This window comes from Drosophila willistoni (assembly GCF_018902025.1).
Source record: "Drosophila willistoni isolate 14030-0811.24 chromosome 2R unlocalized genomic scaffold, UCI_dwil_1.1 Seg167, whole genome shotgun sequence".
Lineage (NCBI taxonomy): Eukaryota > Metazoa > Arthropoda > Insecta > Diptera > Drosophilidae > Drosophila > Drosophila willistoni.
Genome location: NW_025814050.1, coordinates 10,018,008 through 10,038,309, shown reverse-complemented (window position 1 = coordinate 10,038,309; position 20,302 = coordinate 10,018,008). Strand labels below are relative to the sequence as shown.

The window sequence follows — 20,302 nt, the reverse complement described above, 5'->3', positions numbered from 1 at the left end:
TTTGCCTCGGCTCCTAGACGAACTGGTCCAACTGCTGCTTCTCTGTATATAAACTGCTTCTAAATTACTTTGACCAAGTTTCTTCCTGGCAGAAGAGCGAACCACCCGCTGACAAGATTTGCACTTCCGCCTAAGAAAAACTCAACTTTCGTTTGCATTGTTTTTCCTCTCTATAGATTTACTCCTTCTTTTTTTTGGGTTGGGAGGTTTTCTATTTTATTTCTTGTGCCTGTTGCCTGCTGACCATTTAACTGCTCATCTTAAACGGAGCAAGTGCAAGTGCAGCAAAAGTTGATTTATTGTTGGGGATTTTTACAACTTTTGGCCCTTTACTTTTATATGTTGTTCCTTTATTTTTCAATTCGTCTGACTTTGGTGGTCTCGTTTACTTTCTTTCTCATCCCTATTTTATGCCTGGCAGATTGCAATCGCCTTTAAGTTTCTCTCCTTTTATGTATACATTTTTGCAATAAGCTTATCAAATATTGCATTTTCATCTGTTCAAGTGTCAATTTAATGTAAATAAATTGCGAGATAATATCTTAACCCAATATAAATGAATGCAAATAGTTATTTAGAATGTTATGACCTCTTTAGATTGTGAGGGAGATGAAAAACATTTAAATTTGATTTAAAATATATTTACAAACAATGATGATAAAATTGTATTAACGGCAAGTGAAACTTGCCACTAATAAAGTTTTCAACCTGAGTTGACTGTGTGTGCATGATGACTTCGATGTACACATAAAACGCCTAAAGATCGGATTTCATGCATGGCCCAAACAAAAGCCCATATTGATCAATATAAAGTCTCCTATTGTTACCTGCCAATGGCATTGGCTTGTCTCAATTTGCATACATGTACGTACGTATATCAATCACGAGTGCTCAATCAGCTGAAATTCAACTACTGTGCAAGGCTAATTAATTTGGTTTTGGATAAATTCACTATAGAATTTGTGGCTTAAAAACAAGCATGATAAGAAGAAGGCTATGAGATATTGGTAGTGGCATTTGCGGGTATATATGGAGCCATTTGGCATTAGAGTCAGTGCATAACAATTCATCATCGACATCATCACGTAAATACATACATACATTTAGAATATCGAAGGAAATGTGGCATGTGCAATCGAAAAACCATTTTCTATTTTGTATTCCCCTGTGTCAACACAGTGTTTTGTATTTAAACAATAGTCCTGTTTGCAGTCTCTTTCTCTCTTCCTCTACCACAGTTCGTTCTGGCCAAAACTGCAGGACAATTGCTTTGAATTTGCTTTTGCCCATCGAGGCGTACATTACATTACATAAAGGACAGAGCTCACTTTCTCTCTCTCTCTCGCTCTCTCAAGTCCGAATGGTTTCAAGTGCAATGCAAAACCACAAGACAAGACAAGACACGGACTTGAACTCGATGTCTTGGACATGGCCAGGCACTGACTGACCGATTGTCCAAATGTCCAACAGTGCCTGTCAAGCATTTAAATGCCCCCTCTCACCCTCTTATTGTCTCCCACTGCTGCTGCATTAATTAAAGATGCGTTGCATTGTTGAGCTTCATTTTGGCCATTGTTGGACGACTCACAGCTTGGCTCTCTGGGTTGGAATCAGCTCATTGTGTTTTGAATTAATGTCAAAGGATTTGCGTAATTGGCCAGTGTCTTTACTGAGAAAATTAGCAGGCCTGGCATTTTGCCTACTGGCAATTTGATTGCCATGGAGGCTGATTCCCCTTGCAATTAATCAGCCATAACGATGGTCCCACAATTCGTATAGTATGTACCTGCGTACCTACTACCACTTCATCAATTGGATTACACCATCCGAATATGAATGCCAACTTAAGAAACTTACACATATTGAAATGAAATAGATATTAAGCTAGACTTACCTACATGCAGGTCTCTCTTTGGCTTGTTTCCAACGGGAGCTTCATTATTTGATAACTTAGTTATATTCATCGACTTTGTTATCAATCAAAATGTCACAAATGTAAAAACTTATTTAGGATTGTACGAAATGGTTCTTGGTTTTTGTGTCTACCTCTTTAAAAAATTTTAAGAATCCCAACAATCAGGATTGTTTTTGTTTTTGATTACAATCCAAATAAAAATCTCTTTTCGTTTTCGATGCAAAATGATTTATCTGGATAATTCGTTTTCAAGCTGATAACTTTTTAATCAATGCTTCACCATAAAAATACTTAAATTTCATTTTCTAATTCTAAAGCAATTGGAAACTAAAGTCGTTTTATATTCGAAAACATCGTTAATATTGTTGTTCAATATTAATTTTTAGATAGCATATAGAAATCATTTTTTCTCATGCATATTTTTATACCCTTGCAAAAAGGGTATATTAATTTTGGTCAGAAGTGTGCAACGCATAGAAGGAAGCATCTCCGACCATATAAAGTATATATATTCTTGATCAGCACGACGAGACGAGTTCAAATAGCCATGTCCGTCCGTCCGTCCGTCTGGATCGACGCGATCTTCTCCTAGACCGTAAGAGCTAAAGAGCTGAATTTTGCATGTATATACTGCACAGTTTGTATATCTCGGATTCAGCCGGATCGGATCACTATATCATATAGCTCCCATACAAACGTCAAAGTCACGAACAGTGACTTTTCTCAATACCTTCGTTATTTTTTGAGCTATTGTCGTTACTTTTGAAGCAATTGCCATAAAAATTTATATTTCTCAGTTTAGCTTAACTATTAATGACTGTGCCAAATTTGATTAAGATCGGGCGAATATATCATATAGCTCCTGTAGGAACAATCGGTGATGAACAGTGACTTTGATCAATATCTTCGTTATTTCCTAAGCCGTTTTTGCGCAAACATTAGACCTTTTACATAAAAACTTGCAAGGGTATACAAACTTTGACGCGGTCAAAGTTAGCCCCTCTGGTTTTTTTTTTAAATTATTTCTTAAGGTGATCAATATTAGTGGAAACTCTATATGCTATGATTACATCGGTATTTTTGTTTAATTGATTTACTTCCAATTAAGTACAAAATTCTCAGTCTAGTAAATTTAAAAATATTTGGAAAACATATTTTTTACAAACAAATCTTGTACATTTATTATTGCAAGGACTTCTGAACATGTTAAGGTATCAATGAAAACAATTTTACATTTTTTGTTCCATAAATCTGTTTATATTAAGGGCACCAGCAATATTTTCCGTTTTTAAACAAAACTAAAAAGAAAATCGCCATACTTTTTTCGACGTTGTTTGAGTTTTCTTTTAGTTTAGACATCTTTTAAAAAGGATTCAAATATTTTAAGTTTTGTACAGTTTTTACAGAAAACTGAAAATGCAAATGACATCATAGAGATTATAGATAGTCAATATTTTTGCCACTCACTACTTAAATTTAGTAGAAAATTCATCGAAAAAGAACCCTTACAAAAATTCTTGACAGTTTAATGATAAGACTAACCACATGAAGATTTTTTCATACTACTTTTATCCTATCTACTATTATCCTACAACTATCTACTTTAAGGTATAGAAAAGATAACAATACCGTTTTGGTAAAATATTTTGTTTTTAAATGTTAAGTCTAAATTCAGTCTTTTATGAGAAATTTTGCTACATTCTTTCAGTTTTTTGAGACACAGTATAGAAACATTTAACAACGAGTTCAAGATATGAAACCCATTTACCATATAACAATGAAAAATATTTGCTTGTTGAAGTTATAAACTTATTTTCTATTTAAACTCAATCAAGTTAAATGAAGTATTCGATAAATATTCATTCTAGAATTCATACACGAACCCATTTTAATGTTTGCTTTTAAAATATATTTAATTTCTTTATTGTAGGTTTTATTATTTAAAATAGACGCAAAAGTATACTTAAAAAAGAGAACTAAGATTATGACTAAATTTTCTCTATTAAGGAATATACAATAATTTTGAATAGGTAAATAGGTACATAAAAACACATTTCAGTTGTTGGTGTTGTTCTGAATTGATTGGGTTTTGCCTTCACATTTGTGAAGGAATATTACAATAAACTTTTTTTAGGAATACAAAAATTATATTTTGGAAATTCATTATTGTTTGTCTTGTTTTCTTTTCTCTATATGCCGTGTTGTTTAAGGAAAATAATACTAAAGTTCGAATATGAAACTACTGAAACAAATTCGAACAAGTAATAAATTCGAAAGTATGTTAAGTTTTCCGATCGTGCATAAGATAAGTAAGTCAAAGAAATGCTAGAAAATTTGTAAAAGCCGAGTGGGTTTATAGTATAGAATTTGTTTTTGCCTGTAATACTTTTCCATCAAATCAGTTTTGAGAGCCGACAAATTTTAACTAAATAAGTAAATTAACTTAATTGTTAACTTTTTCTCTTGTTGCATCAGCGTCTCTCGTTCTTATTATTAAGTATTAGGGTATTAATTATGTCTGTCTCACGCAATAATCACAGCAATAATTGTTGACTTTTTTTGTTTTTTTTTGTTGATTTTTGTTTTTCATATCTCATCTCTCATTTTTTTTACTATATAAAAAACGAAAGTTATTATAAACCTTGTTCGATTTCTTCTTCTAGTTTGTATATTCAAGTAGTTGTTATTATATTCTTGATGTTGACTGTGTGGGACATATATATTTGCCAGAGTTCCGAATATTTGCGGCATTGGCGGCGGGGCGGTGCAGGGCGGGACCACTTAAGTACGCATCGATTCGATTTAAGTGCAAGGATTGACCAATATAGTTAGATATTCCCCTCTCAGTTCCCAAAATCATTTGGCCAAATAGGCTGCCTTCAATTGCTGATATTCCAAAATTCGTGCTACGCCATATTCCTGGAAAAAATATCAATATGTTGTTAATTCTTGTATAAAACTCTTTTCAAAATAAATTTTACAGATTTGTTTACCAAAGTTTCTTAGAACATTATAATTTCTGGCTATGGAAACTCAATTTTACTTCGATGCAGATCAAAAAGGAGTTCAAAACTAAATCACTGTTATGGCTGAACAACTTTAAGAAAATAATTGTTTCCTATATTCATCTCTAACGAAATCTTTCAAAAACTTTTCACAGAATCTATTATTTCCATAAACTACAGTTAATACTTACTTAATGTATACTTTGTACTAATAATACATCTAATACATAATACATACATAATACATCTAGATAAATTCGGTTTTTTTTGTTGACATTTTTCGAACAATTTAAATAGATAGATACATAGAATATAAATTATATTATCAAGTTCTTTGTAATGAATGAAACAAAATGTAAAATACAGATACTAAAATATATTTGAGGATTAAGCCAATATATCAATAACAAATCCAACTTGTTAAAACAACGAAATGTTTCAATATTTTATAGATTTTAGCTTTTATTTGCGGTTCATTATAAAATCATTTAATTGTCTTTAATATATTGTTAATTGATGTAGTGAAAAATATATATTTTTATGATTTTACTGATCCACTCATTTCATTCATTATTCTGTATTATTTACCTTGATAATTAAACTATATTTTAAAAAGTCTATCAAATAATTTTATTTCAGTTTTTAAATCGGCCAAAAATGACTTTCGAGTCGAGTTTTCCCTTATGTATTGGATGAATACTATCATAATTCATAAAAATTTCATGAATGTTTAAACATAATCATTTATAAATCATTTTAACATGATCTTCACTTTAAAAATGCAGTTTAAATTTAATTTGATTTCAGCTATTCTCTGTAATATCATTAACTTTAATCTTCTTCATTAGCTATTTTCCGTTACATTGATTTTATACTCCTTAGAAACCACCATCAATCGCTAACACTGAGGAATATTTTGGCATTTATGAATTGAAGATCCCAACTATAAGATGTGCTTAGAACCTTTAGTTTTGAAATTCATAACAACTTACCCAATAACCAAACTCAATGGCTGATGTCACATTTACCACCGACCACAGACTCCAAAATAGATGAGAAAACATGGTGAAGAATTGTATTTCGCCATCGACTTGATCCAATTCCTCAACTGTTGGCTCGTAATTCTCATCATCGTGATATTTCTTCAAATAGTTGACAATAAAATCACGTCTCTGTTGTTCAGTGGCATATTGATGTTTATAATGATGAAAGTATGGGAATTGTGGATTGGTATAGTCAAAGGTCCATTCAATGAAATGATTGGCCAAATCGAAACCACGATAATTATAGGCACAATATTCAAAATCAATGATAATAAGATCCGGCTCATTATCCAATGTGAAACTGGCATCCAGGGCAGAATCATCTGTTGTGTCCAACTCGGCGCAGGGCGATGAGGCACGTGACGATTTCCGGCTATATATAAAGTGGGGGTAGGGGTGGGGAGGAATTTTTCAATTAGTTACGATCGATTCAATTGGGTCTTACATGTTTGGCATGGATAACCTGTATTTTGTTTATATGATTTTGTATTTTTCTATGGCTCTTTTTTACTGTATGTATTTTTAACTCAAATCACGACCGCAGCCAAAATTTTTGGGGCCATCTAGAATTGTAGGTAGTTTTAGAAAGCAATAGAACTTACAACTAATAAGAAAATTATACTAGGCCAATTGGCGTATACAGTTAGTGGCCAACAAAATAACGGGTTAGGTGGTAACTAAATTCATTGCAAAAGCATGATTGTACTTACTTGACATCAGGCTCAGAGATATTACTATTGCCATCCAAACTATCACCCAATGTCTCATCAAAGTTGGATCTATCATCAAAACGGGAAAAAACATAAGTAAATTTGATATTTTTGTTTTTTAATTTTACTTTACCTCAGACTACTTAACGAAATTCGCGGCGTTCGTTCACCCTGACCAGCCGTTGGCTGACGCAATAATATATTACCCTCTTGCAGATCATTGTGACAAAATACAACAGGATAAACACCTTTCTCGATCACTGATCTCAACCAAGCCATTTCCTTGACATAGTCAATGGTCCGCATTAAGTCACGTTGCTTATGCAAAACACTTGAATTTGGTTTCGATTCAATTTTTCCCTTCACTATGCTATCCAAGCTGGCCAGCCAACGGTTCATACAATTCCAGATCCAATCTGGTTCCTTTGACATTGGTATATTTAGGCTATGAATTTCACCCATTTTCTCGGCAATTTTCATTGATATGCGTGCCTCACCCATTTCCGTAGTGGCCAAAGAACGTGCCTGAGAAAAGAAAGAGTAAAGAGTAAGAGTTTGTATACAAAGGAGTGGTCTAAGGTTAGCCCCAAAACCATTGATTAAACAAATTTACTTAAGTTATTTAAGAAATTAAAGGTAATAAACAAGTGTTTATACAGGCGATCTATTATTTGCCATTGCATTAAGGTCAATATACTTTTTCGCAAACAAAACTTGGGGGCTTTTTTCTCATTGGACTAGAAGCTTTTTACTTGTTGGTTAAGTTCTACATTAGGTTAGTTAAAGAAAAGCATGTAGAAGCAACTATGAGGATTTTAAAGCATAATCTGCTGATTCTGAAAACAAACAAACTCTTTTTTTCATTCAGTACCACGCATCATGCATTATTTATACTACAGACTATGCTTTAATATGTTTACATACAGTTTGTTGTTTACACATCTATTGTTTATTAATATGCTGACTTAGTTGTTCGCGTCTTACATGGTAATTGAAGCCAAGAGCTCAATATGCTTATAAACAGATTTTTATTCTTATATACATAAATATGGCCTTCATTAACAAACAGTATAGAGGATCATTTTCAGAATTGTAGTGGATGTATTCGAAAGATCTTACATAGTTTGAAAAATGTTCTTTAAAGAAGGTTTTTGTTGTCCTATGTATAAACAAAATATTCATTATTTATCGTCTCTACTCACAACAATTTTGTTTACCATTCTTAGTTGCATTGCTTGTGACTTTTTTAGAAGCAATTAGCTATCAAAGTTATTGGTTAGTATTTATCGATATCATCTTAAACTTTTATGATATCGCAGTAGTGCCATCATATAAGGGATATCGATAAACTAGGATGTTGTACACAAGGTTGATACAAATATTCAAGTAAGAACAATTATTTGTATCCCTCTTTAAGTTAGTTAGAAAATTTTGATTATTTCGACTGATTTTTCTATTCTATTCTATATACACACTCAGCTTTAGAATTGATAAGTTCAATAAAACAGCTACAAGACTCCTAATTCACATATGAAATTGTTGAAATGTAGCTGTAGATCAATCACTAAGATTACCCCTCCAATGATCTCTTAATTTTCGATAGATCTATTACCCACCGGTATATATTGCTCGATCCGTCCACCAGGAAATATGCCATGCAATTTAGGTCCGAAATTTCGCTCACTAAGCAATGCAAATACAACCGATTCGGTGATCATACTCTCCAGCGCATGATCGCCATGTGTCTGACCGTAAATACGCAGTAGAACCTGTTTTTTGTTATTTTGTTTTTAAAAACAAAAAGGAAAAAGAAATATAAATTATTTATTTTGCATATATGTAGGTGTGGCACAGTTTGGATGACCTACCTCACGCGGCTCTTGCTTGGGGGCGTGCAAACGTTTCAATGAACTCGAATCGCCACTGTCGCTATCGAAACGTTGACGTTTATGTGCCTGCTTGGCGCTAATCGCCGCATCGTCATCATCATCAACCACAGGCGAAGCAGCAGCAGCATTTTTATGTCCCAATGTGGTCTCCTTTCTGTCCACCGCCAACGCATCTACAACCACCTCATCGCGTGTATACAGTTTGTTGCTATTCTTAGACAAAGTTGTGGTGCTGGCTATGACGTCTTTGGCCACGTTGACATTTGCCTGCAGCTGCTGTTCATCGAAGTCATCTAAGTCGGGCAGACTTACGTAATATAAAAAGTTAGATAGACCGCCACTGTAAAGGGAAAAAAACCATATATAACTCAAGTTTCAGTTTGAGTTTCATTTCATTTTACTACCCACCTGATGCGTTTTACTATCAACGACTCGGGGGTCACTACTTTCCAACGTCCGGTTAGGTAGTCACGGCAAATGCGTGCCGCTGCATGGCGAATTTCCTCGAGTGTGGCCTAAATATCCAGTAAGAGAGTGAAGAAAGAGAGCAAGTTAGTTAGTTAAACTAGTCAAAATTGACCAAACAAATTGTGTACTAAACTGAAAAGGCCCTAGCATGTTTGTCGTGTGTCGTGCTAAAACGCAAATGCAAATAAGCCGAGTCGAGGGAGGTCACGTAAACCACTTTATTGATCTTTTGTTTTGGGGCTGATTGGTGAAATGGCAAAATATAACACGTGTAAAAGTACAAGGTCAGATTTTTTGTTTATTTGGAAACCTTCTAAAAGTCAAATTATTTACTACAATTTTAGTAATTTTGCCTTCTTTCATTTAAAAATCAATGTATTATTCATTCTAGCAATAATTTTTCGTAATACAGCTTGCATAATTGTACTAAAAGCATTTCGAACTGTATATAATCGAGACCAGTAAAAGTTTTCTGCTTGTATTCCCATCTGTCTTGATTAAAGCAATTTGGGGTTAATAACTTACTAAAGCCAAGCATGTGATAACAAGATAAAATATGCCTTAACCCTACTTCCTTGCTAAAAAAAATCCTTCCTAGTTCTTTGTTAGGGTCATAAATGATCTTTTTTGGGTCCTTGTTAGGATCATAAATGATACTTCTTAATTTAATAATGTGATGAAGTTAAAGAATACTTAAAATACATAAAACGGTTACTTTAATTACATGACTAAAAGCATTTTTTGTTTAAACTCCAGAGTTTTCTTAAGTAGACCTAGCAATACGGGACACCTGAAGATTTAAACTGAGCCTTTACATAGAGCATACATTTAAAGAAAACTTAGCAACAACAAAAAGGGCGTGACTATTGACGTGTCACGAATTGTACATATATCTTAAATATATTTAGATCTCACTACAATTATATATAGTTCCCATCAGTGGTCGATCTAGGTATCAATTTTGGGTAGTGAAATCGGGGGTGACGGTAATTTAAGTTCTAACAGTTCAAGAGTTAAAATATCGTTCTTAAAAATAAACCAAATTTTTTTTTTGGATAAATACTAGATAGTGTATAAACAATTAATATTGTATACGCATGTAAGGAAAAAGAAAATTAATCGAAATGGAAGGTTTTTATCATACAGTTTCCATAAGTTAAATAGTTTTTGTTTTGTTTCATAGGCAATATTAATCGAAATAGTTAGGAATTAACTATTGAAATTAAAAGGATAACTTAATTACTGAGCTTCTTAATAGGATTACTTAGTTATTGAATTTCTTTAATTAAAATCAATTGATTTTTTTCATGTAGATGTTATATAAATGAATACAAAAATAATATTTCAACTATATATGTACGTCTGTACGGATATGTGGCTCATTCTTAAGTGTTTCTTTAGTGTAAATGTGACATTCTGTATACAAAGGCTATGTTTAATCCTCAGGTAGGCTATACAAACTTCGAAATAACAGAAGTTATTACGTCTTTGTTATTATTAAACATTTGTGCCATACATTTTGTGTATCAATAATTAGTATGTGAAATATTTCTTAAAACTTTGAGCCGGCTTTTAAAAATTGATAGAAATTTAGAAAACTTAAAACATGGTCAAATAATTTCAAATTTTGTATTGTTTCAGTTATATATCTATCTTTTTCCAGAAATTTTTAATATAAAAATGATGAGAAAAGTAGCTACGCCTAGTGAATTTTTCGGCAAATTGTTGACTGTTAGCCGGCTTATATTTTATGAGTTTACAAAAAGTATTTTCAATTTGAAATCATTTCTTAGGGTAAGAATAATAGAATATTACACACTAAAATAACTAAAACAAATATTTTGTTAGGTCAATGTACTAAATTTGTTTACAAAAATTCAATTTGCTTTCCATTCTCATCTGATATAAGCATACATATTTATAAAAATGTGTTTTAGTATACTGATATACATACATATGTACATAAAGATTTATTTGAGAATATCTTACATTTCGTCGAAAATGTTGCCAAATTTGTTCATATTTACAACGATTGCGTATACAACAATTTCGTTCAATTTGTTGCACTTGCTGATGCTGTTGTTGGCGATGATTTTTCTTATTTTTGTTACTACGATTTCGTTGTCTCATACTATGAATATTTCAGTTTTTTCTTATTTTTTGCAAAAAAAAATAAATTCAAATATATATATAAAATATATATGTGTTAGTGTACAAAATCTAATTATATAAATGAGTATAATATCAAAGGCACACAAGAAATTGTAGTACAAAACAAGTCTTTTGTTGTCTCTTGAGAGAAAAAAAAATTGTTTATATAGTATGGTTTTCCCGTCGTTTGGTCGATTTTTGTTGTTCACAGCTGGGCGGACAAAAACAAACTGAGTCATCGTCTCTTTTTTCGCCCTAGCAAAACCCTCAAGAGGTGGTGGTGGTGGGAACTGAACTGCAATGTATCCTCTCTCTATATCTCTCACTCTCTCTCTCTCTCTCTATGAAAGAGAAATGTCAAGACCCACCGAGAAGAGAATTTAAGAAATGGCAAATCTTTGCTTTGCTTTCTATTGGCAAAATCTAGAAGAAAAAAATGGTGGGTTGCACCACCACCATTTAATCCATTTAACCACCCTCGACTGTCGACTGGTTGCTAAGGTCAACATATGGTTTTAAATAAAGCCATCTTGTTGCCATGTATGTAGGTAGGTAAAATTTTTAGATGAGATTTATACCAGATGTTTTCATAATTACAGGTAGAAATAGTGGGAAACTTGTTTTTCTTTACTTTACTTGTAATTGCCTTCTAACATGCGGTTATTGGTTGTAAATCATCGATAAGATTGATATAATGATATGTCTATAATCAAGTACCAACCACTGATTATTAAGCCTGTTATCTGGTTATCAACAAAACTACACGTGGGTCTAAATTCGCTGTGCCAAAAAATTTAATTACGTTCGTTGAACTGTAAGAAAGATATGTTATCTACTCTCTGATAACCCATAAAAGACAATATCATATATTTTTTGGCTTAAGGATCTTGTAAAAATACCTGAGTTTTCTTTTACATCAACCCCCTTTGTCTCTCACTCTCTCTCCCTTGCCTATTTAACCACAAAATCTACTCTCTTTGTGAAATTTTCACTCTCAACTTTCTCTTAGCCTTTCTATTTCTCTTTCTCCTCTCTTTTGGAGAAGTAATTAAGTTTTCGCAGTACTGCGTTTCGTCAACCAATATAATTCATTTGCTATGGAAATCATATATAGAACCATATTCTACCCTTGAAATCGACGAATGCAATAAATACCAATCGGTAAGTATATGCCATATATACCAGACACTGTAAACCCTACAATTTTAGTTTATTGATTGCAAAAATATTGCTTAGCTTACAAAATATTGATTTTAAACCTCAAATAAGATTCAACTAACTCAGGGAAGGGTGAGATTCTTTTACGTGGTTAATTTCTTAGCGTATTTTCTGAAAATGTGGAAAACTATGCAAACAAAATGTATACTGGAAACTTGCAGGATATCTCCAAATATCAATATCAAATGTAATTTGTTCTTTTAATTAACACATTACTTTTAATGATAAAATCATTAACATATAGAATTGGAATATATTATATGCAGATTGTAAGAAGATTAATATTTTCCAATCAAAGAAGATTTTTATAAAGACCGAGAAAACTTAATAACATTAGACACAAATAAAAATCAAAACTTCAAATTTTCGATTTGAATTGAAAAAAGTATAGTATTGTCGGAGTATGAACAATTGTATTCAATCATTCGAATAATCTGGATTTAGTATGTACCTATACAAATACCAATTTTCATTATAAAAATGTATTTTTTCAACCTATATGACAAAGACCGTCCATAACCTACGTGTCGTTCTAAGGGTTGGGAAGTTGGGGGTTTCAAAGTTCTTGCAAAATGTTACAGGGCTCAAATTCCTTAAAGATTTTAGCTCCCGTGAATTGTGGAAAGACCCTAAGGACAATTGGGTCTGACAGCAGCAAAATCTTGTTTAATTGTTCAAATTCGCAAAAGACAAGTTTTTTTACGTAAATTTTTATTACACGAATTTCGATTTATCTAGCTTGGGTGCCAGTCGAATTAATTTTGATAAGGGCAAATAGAGTGAAAAGCTTTTTAAGAAAAAACTATGTGCCATAAATTTAAAAAGTTTATAAGCCGTCGTTGCCTTGAAACCCTTGCTCTACTTCTATGTATCGATTAAAGTCTAAGGTTCATAGTTTCGCATGAAATAAATACACCTTAAGACGTAGATAGGGAAATAGTGTGACAACCTACGCATATTTATACCCTTGCAAAAAGGGTATATTAATTTTGGTCAGAAGTGTGCAACGCATAGAAGGAAGCATTTCCGACCATATAAAGTATATATATTCTTGATCAGCATGACGAGACGAGTTCAAATAGCCATGTCCGTCCGTCCGTCCGTCCGTCCGTCCGTCCGTCCGTCCGTCCGTCTGGATCAACGCAAACTCCTCCTAGACCGTAAGAGCTACAGAGCTGAAATTTTGCATGTAAGCTTGTATATACTGCAGGCGTTGTATATCTCGGATTCAGCCGGATCGGATCACTATATCATATAGCTCCCATACAAAAGGCAAAGTCACGAACTGTGACTTTTCTTAATAACTTCGTTATTTTCTGAGCTATTGTCATGAAATTTAATATTAGTGAGTTAATTACACATATAAACGACTGTGCCAAATTTGATCAAGATCGGGTGTCTATATCATATAGCTCCCATAGGAACGATCTTTCGAAAACAGTGACTTTTGTCAATAACTTCGTCACTTTTGACGCGATTGCTTTCAAATTAAACATTTGTTAGTTTAATATATCTGTTAATGACTGTGCCGAATTTGATAAAGATCGGGTTACTATATCATATAGCTCCCATAGGAACGATCGGTGGAAAACAGTGACTTTGATCAATATCTTACTTTTTTCCTATACTAAGATTGTTGGCCGTTCTTTCGCAAACATTAGCCTTTTTAGCTTAAACATTTTTCCACTTTGATGGCTATAGGTAAGGAAAGAGTTACCATAAAAGTTGCAAGGGTATACAAACTTTGACGCGGTCGAAGTTAGCCCCGGCCCTCTGGTTTTTATATTAATATTTAACATCCTAATCACAGCTTAGGCATATATACATATAATATTTAACGTATAATCTCTATTCACTGAGCTATTTATAGATTTTATAAGAGAAACTTCGTGAATATAATTTCATGGAATTTTCCACGCAATCAATTTACAATGCAACGCAACATGAAAATCTTCCACTAAGATTGTTTACCAGAGCAAAATACGACCAAGACAAAGAGTTTCTTTTTGAGTCTTATCACTAAGTTCGGTCAGTGAATGGACTTGTTCAACTGTCTTATCGGAAAAATAGCATTTCTATGATGGAATGTGAATGCAAAATAATTGCAAAAAAAAAAGTACTCCAAAGCACGTGAACTCATTAAGGTCTTAAGAAGTACCTAGACCCTAGATACATTTGTATATAATATCAACTTATGTATAGTCCTATATACACACATTTAATTAGATGTCGATAACTGAAAATTTAATTATATCAACAAATACTTTTCGTAGGTAAATAGCTAAATAATATAGCATAGGTCTTTCTCTGTCTCACTTATTTTTGATAGGCTGTTCCGGAGTACTATCAAAGGCAGCTGTCATTTAAGTTATCAGCAAACTATTTTATTGAGTGCTCAAGACTCAAGTCATTGCGATAACTTACATAACTATATAATACCATATAATATATGTACATACATAACAAAAGAGTAAATAGTGCGTAAAGGCGCCAATAAAATCACATTAAAGATTAGAAATCTCACAAGAATCTTTTGCTACGTCGCAAAAAAAAAAGGAAAATAAATACCTTTAAAAATCAAACAAAAATCTGAAATAATTAGCTCTCTAGTTTAAGTTTATTATTATCGAAAAAACCCACAAATTATTGTTATTACTTTACTGTCGTTTCATATTCTGACTCAATGACTCAATGTTTGAGCTGATAAAATTCCTTTCTTTTTTGATATATTGCGAATTTTTTGGTTCTTGATCTTTTTGCTTTTATATAACTAGGTCGAATTTTGGACAAACGTATTATATAGGTCAGTTTTGGTTTAGTTGTGAGGCTTATTGAACCAGAAAGAAATGGAATTCAAGTCCTGCGTGTGGTCTAAAATTTTGGCAGCTGATAACATTTTTTTTTTGTTTTATAGAACCACAAAAAATTTTTCAAGATTAGATTAAGATTAAGTCGACTAAGCAACTGAGTACTTCCTTCCTAGAAATAAACTCAGGTGCTTAAGATGTGAATACTTTGAAAGCTATAAAAAATTTAAAACAGAGACCGTTAATAATGTTTAAACTAAAATGTTCTGTCCTATAACTTATCGAATAAGTTTTGCTAGTTGGAAAAGAAACTTCTTAAATAAAAAGTCTCCTTAGCCAAAAGCTAAAAGATTTGTTATATCTTATTGACATTTGAAATCATAAAACCTAGTCTCTGGAACTATATATTCTTATTCAACCAAACGGTTGATTCAAGAGCTGAAAAAACCAGAAAAAACGGATTTTTAATGAAAATTATATTCAAGGTAACTTTCAGTGACTGATTGACGCCATATAAATTATAATAATTATTAATATATTTGGTCAACAGATGGAAACAGAGGCAAATCTGTTATCTCTTGAAATGTAATCATTTTAATTGGAAAATTCATTCAAAGCTCAATGTAAATATGGGTAATGGATGTTTTGTTTGCATATATAATTTCATGATTATCGTGAAACCCACCCATTAAGCTTGTCAGTTTTTTTGCTTTTTTTTGTAGTCAATGACTATATATATGTATTTTTCACTTTCTATACTGTATAGTAGTAATCTGTTCAAGGCTTACAATCGTGACTTTGGGAATTACCTAAAAGGCAATAACAAAGTATTCCAAGAAAACAGATTAGTTCAGATTGTTTTATTAGAAGACACGTGACTGTAGAAGCATCAATAATTCTCAACCGCAAGTTAAACGATCGTATACCTGATATTTATGATGATTAAACAAGATAATTTCTACTTGTTACGTATTAGCACTATACTTATATACACATACATATATACACAGTCTAGCCTGTTTAGAAATTTACGCAAAAAAAGAAGAAAAAACAGAAATATAATCGCAATACTCTATATGATTGCCCGATAAGCTGGTTAATTGTAGGCGGTCATACTGATGGCTCATTTTGTTTTTGTTTTTTTTTTGTGTGTTTTCTCTCTACAAAGAAAGTCAGCCAACAACATTGTATTGGAGTACCTGGAGTACCTCCTAACCAGCAAACCCAACCGCAATCATCAAGAGAATGATAAGGTCTGAACGATTAGCGGAATATGTGTGCGAGCAAAATCGCACGAAAACGTGGAATCATTAAATACATAAAGAAATGAGCAAATAATTATTAAGAAAAAATGCTTGTAAAAACGAAATAAATTTGAATCAATATGAACAAATTTTGGAGGCAAAAATTCTCATGCATAATAGTTAATTCATTATTAATATGATTAGTATAAGTCTAATAATTAATTTAGCACCTGAAAAAAGCTACAATGACCATTACCACTACCAGGTGTGCGCCTTCGTTTAAAGTACATCGACAACATCTGTCTTTATTTTAGTAACTATTTTTTAATAATATTTATTTAAGAGGTCATTAGTCTTTGGGCCAAAAAAACGAGTACATTAGTCTATAAGGCCAAAAAAAGAGGGATGTATATTAAACAGATTTGTAGAAGATCTAGTTTTATATAGTGTTTAACACTTCAAGAACCTTCAACTAGAAGTGACTTTGGGAATAATATTAATCATATCGAAAAGTTTACATATCTGAACAAGGTTTGCTCTGAACAAAAAGATGATATTATTATCCAAAATATCAACAGAATTTAAATTATGAAATATAGTTTAAAAAAAATTCCAAATAACCAGTTATAAATTGGACAGGAAGTTAACTACAAATTATATTTATTGTGGAATAATATATCTTAAAAGGTTTTGTATTAATTTAATTTAAATTTATGCTCAATATTGCCAAATTGATTCAAAACGCATTTTATTCAATTTTAAAAAATTGTTCTAGAATTTTATTAAATTTTTATTTAATTAGTTAAATAGATGGAACTTAATTTCCAGCCACAATCTTATAAAAGAAAATTTTTAAAATTCTTTTTTATCCTAGGCAGAAATTTTCCAATTTTATAAAAATTATCGACAATTTTAATAAATTTTTAATTATAATGTGAGCTAAAAATTTCGACTTTAGTTGATTTTACGACTTTATTTTTATTTGCTTTAATAAAATTGTTACTAAAATTAAATTGATATTTTTCCACAATATTTTCAAAAAGTAAGAAATAAATTTTTCAAAATTTTTCAGGTATTGTATGAAATAATTATCAAAATAATTAAAAATTGCCTTTGTTGACTTAAAATGTACTCAACCACTATAAAAATGTGGGCAAAATATTTTATTTCAAATATGATAAATTTTCTATAAAATGGATCCCAGAGATCCATTTCCACTTGGAAAAACTATGTAAAAGCTCTGTGAAAAGTTTTGCACTTGTTTGAACAATGAGTCATTCAGATCAGGAATACATACATATAACCACTCATAATTTTTTTAATCGCACATTGTTTTTTGCAGTTTGTTTAAACATTTGTATATATGTATGTATACTTTAATCGCAAATCGGTCAATGTGCAATAATCACAACAAACAAAAAATGGGAAAGAAGAAAAAAAAAAACAGGTTTAAGGCGCCGCTCAGCGAAAAGTTTTCTTTGCTCTCCATTCTTACCATTTGCAAATTGGTTGACATCTTTTAAGCACTGCACTTTTGTTCAGGTATATGAATGTGTATGTGAATAAGTGTATACTCCTCCTCCTCCTTTTACTTTTATTTACTCTCTCTTCTCTCTGGATATTAATAACAATATTTCACAACAATTATAATCACATATGTATGAGGCACTTGTACTTGAGAATTAACGCACACTTTTGACGTCACTTGGTAATAAATATATGTATATTTGTGTATGTATTGTGTTGTATAAAGACTTTGTACTGTATAAGTTTAGTTTATATTCAGCCTTGTTTATTTAACGGTTTCGTTTTTTTTTTCTTTTTTCACTCTTTCTTCACTGTGCGTTTTGTATTCTTGTTTTAAGTTTTTTTGCCGTTCTTACATCCACTCACGAGTGCGTTTCAATTTCAACTGCCAACAACCTCCCGATCTCTGATCGGAAGCAATGTGGCTAAAGCTTTTTGATAACACAACAACAACAACAAAAACAGCACAAACCGGAGAGTCAGGAGAACTTTGACAGTGACGTAGTTAATATACCCTTGAGGAGATAATATTTGGTTTCCAACAAATTTTTTCTGAATTCGATGAAAATTTTCTTTAAAAAGAGTTAAAAAGATATTAATGAATTGGAAATCGAAGCTTTTTAATTTTTTTTTTAAGTCTTCAGAAAGTATTCCAAAAAATAATTGCCTACTTTTGCTTAGTTTGCACTTGGAAACTTAAAAGAAATTTAATATTATTAATTAATTTTGAAAAATGCAACATTTTCACTGCATTTATTGCAACAAAAAAACTTGGGAAAAACATTTTTTTTTACCTTTTTCTCAAATAAAAATAGTTTTTTGCAGTTTTTTCGTAACTTTAGTTGCCAGAATTGCTAATAATGAATGTTTCTTCTTAATTATTCTGTTATTATTTCAAATTTTTTTAAGGTTTTTGTTTTCTCGGTATTCATTATACGTTGTGTTCATTATATGGAGAGTAAGTTCGTTTTTAGTTTAAGTTAAGTTTATGAATTCTAGTTTATGATTACTAGTTTTCATTCATAAGCATACAGAAATGTTTCACAAATTAATATACCCGATTACATTTGTATCTGTAGTAAATAAGAGACTTAATTTTTGCAAATTATAAATTTGCAATTCAAGTCTGAATGCTATGGAACAACATTCACTATGGAAAAACTTGTATTATTTTTCAGTTCTATGATTCTCTTCTAAAAGTTCTGTTATACTTATATTTGAATATATTCAAAATACAATTTTGAAAACCTCAAAAGACAATGGGGAAACCAGTTTTTGTTTACTGCATTTCTAGGTCAGAAGCCTAATCTATTGCGTTTCAAAAATATGTTTACCAACTAAATAAAAGCTTGTGGAAGTTTTCTAGAAAAATATCGTGTTAAGTGGCACGCGCACATATTATCCGATATTTACCAGCTGTAAAAGCTCAAGGGCTCGAGTACATATATTGACAAGGGAGAATACTGAATAGCTGATACAATTTTTTCAAGGAAATATCAAAACATTAAAAAGCTTATGAAACTCTAACGGAGCGGTCGTACATATCTCTGAAAAACATCGAGAATTTATCACGTTGAAGACAATATGATATTATTTTAATAAAAACAAATCTAAAAAGCGAATCTAAATCTAATTTAAGTCTTAAACTCATTGAAAACTTGTAAATTAAAACTATACACTTGGGACTATGACCTTAAAACATTTTCATTTTTTTAAACAAATAATAATTATTATAATAACAAGGCAAGTAATTTTTTACTTTATTTAAGGGCCTTAAAACCCAATTATAAAAAGTTTTAATTTGGAAATAAATATATTCAATTATCCGGTTAGATTAAATATAAAACAGAAGTTTTATTTTTAAGAGTTTTGATTTAGTTTCGTAACTAACTCAATTATTATTATTATTATTGTCCAAATATTTAAAACTATACTTACCCTTAATAAAAAATGTTTGAATATATCTAGAAAAAAAATTTGAATTCACAAGATTATAAAAAAACAAATTTATGTCAAAAATGTAAAAAATTACGTTGCGCTAACAGCACAATGTTAACAAACAGCAAGTGGCAACGCTATTATGATGGTTTTACAACACTGAATTGCTGAAGTAACATTTAAATATCTTGGCGCGCTTTGTCAGTTTTTTGTTAAATGTTTTGCTCAATAGTTTATAGTTATAATTTATAGTTTTCTTATAGTTATTTGCCTTGACTCAATTTACTCTATAGGTGATTATTTAGTTTGCATTTGTGTTTTGTTTTGTGGCAGTAATGGAAACGACTATTGCTCATAACCTCAATTTTTAAATTTTATTTCAATTAG

The 20,302-nt window shown here is 31.4% G+C and overlaps 1 protein-coding gene across 3 annotated transcripts; it reads right to left on the bottom strand.

The window, feature by feature from the left end:
- Positions 1–4,123: 4,123 nt before the first annotated feature.
- Positions 4,124–18,362, bottom strand: LOC6644452 (choline/ethanolamine kinase). 3 transcript variants are annotated; one of them, XM_015178054.3, is made up of 8 exons: positions 17,946–18,362; positions 8,971–9,077; positions 8,542–8,902; positions 8,290–8,442; positions 6,807–7,198; positions 6,674–6,742; positions 5,913–6,336; positions 4,124–4,834 (listed from the first exon to the last, which is right to left on the bottom strand). In XM_015178054.3, the coding sequence occupies exons 1-8, from the start codon at positions 17,964–17,966 to the stop codon at positions 4,772–4,774; spliced, it is 1,590 nt and encodes a 529-aa protein (XP_015033540.1). In that variant the 5' UTR covers positions 17,967–18,362; the 3' UTR covers positions 4,124–4,771. The 3 variants fall into 3 exon arrangements, with proteins under 3 accessions (XP_015033540.1, XP_002067208.1, XP_046866449.1); XM_002067172.4 differs by lacking the exon at positions 17,946–18,362 and adding an exon at positions 11,020–11,187; XM_047010493.1 differs by lacking the exons at positions 4,124–4,834; positions 5,913–6,336; positions 17,946–18,362 and adding exons at positions 6,474–6,526; positions 11,020–11,190.
- Between the last annotated feature and the right edge of the window lie 1,940 nt (positions 18,363–20,302).

What these genes read in the sequence shown, in the direction of transcription:
- LOC6644452 (XM_002067172.4), bottom strand. Translation starts at nt 11,160, where the DNA reads ATGAGACAACGAAATCGTAGTAACAAAAATAAGAAAAATCATCGCCAA. An exon ending in GGCAACATTTTCGACGAAAT is followed by an intron (nt 9,078 to 11,019) that starts GTAAGATATTCT and finishes CTGGATATTTAG; the next exon opens with GCCACACTCGAGGAAATTCG. An exon ending in CCAAGCAAGAGCCGCGTGAG is followed by an intron (nt 8,443 to 8,541) that starts GTAGGTCATCCA and finishes AACAAAAAACAG; the next exon opens with GTTCTACTGCGTATTTACGG.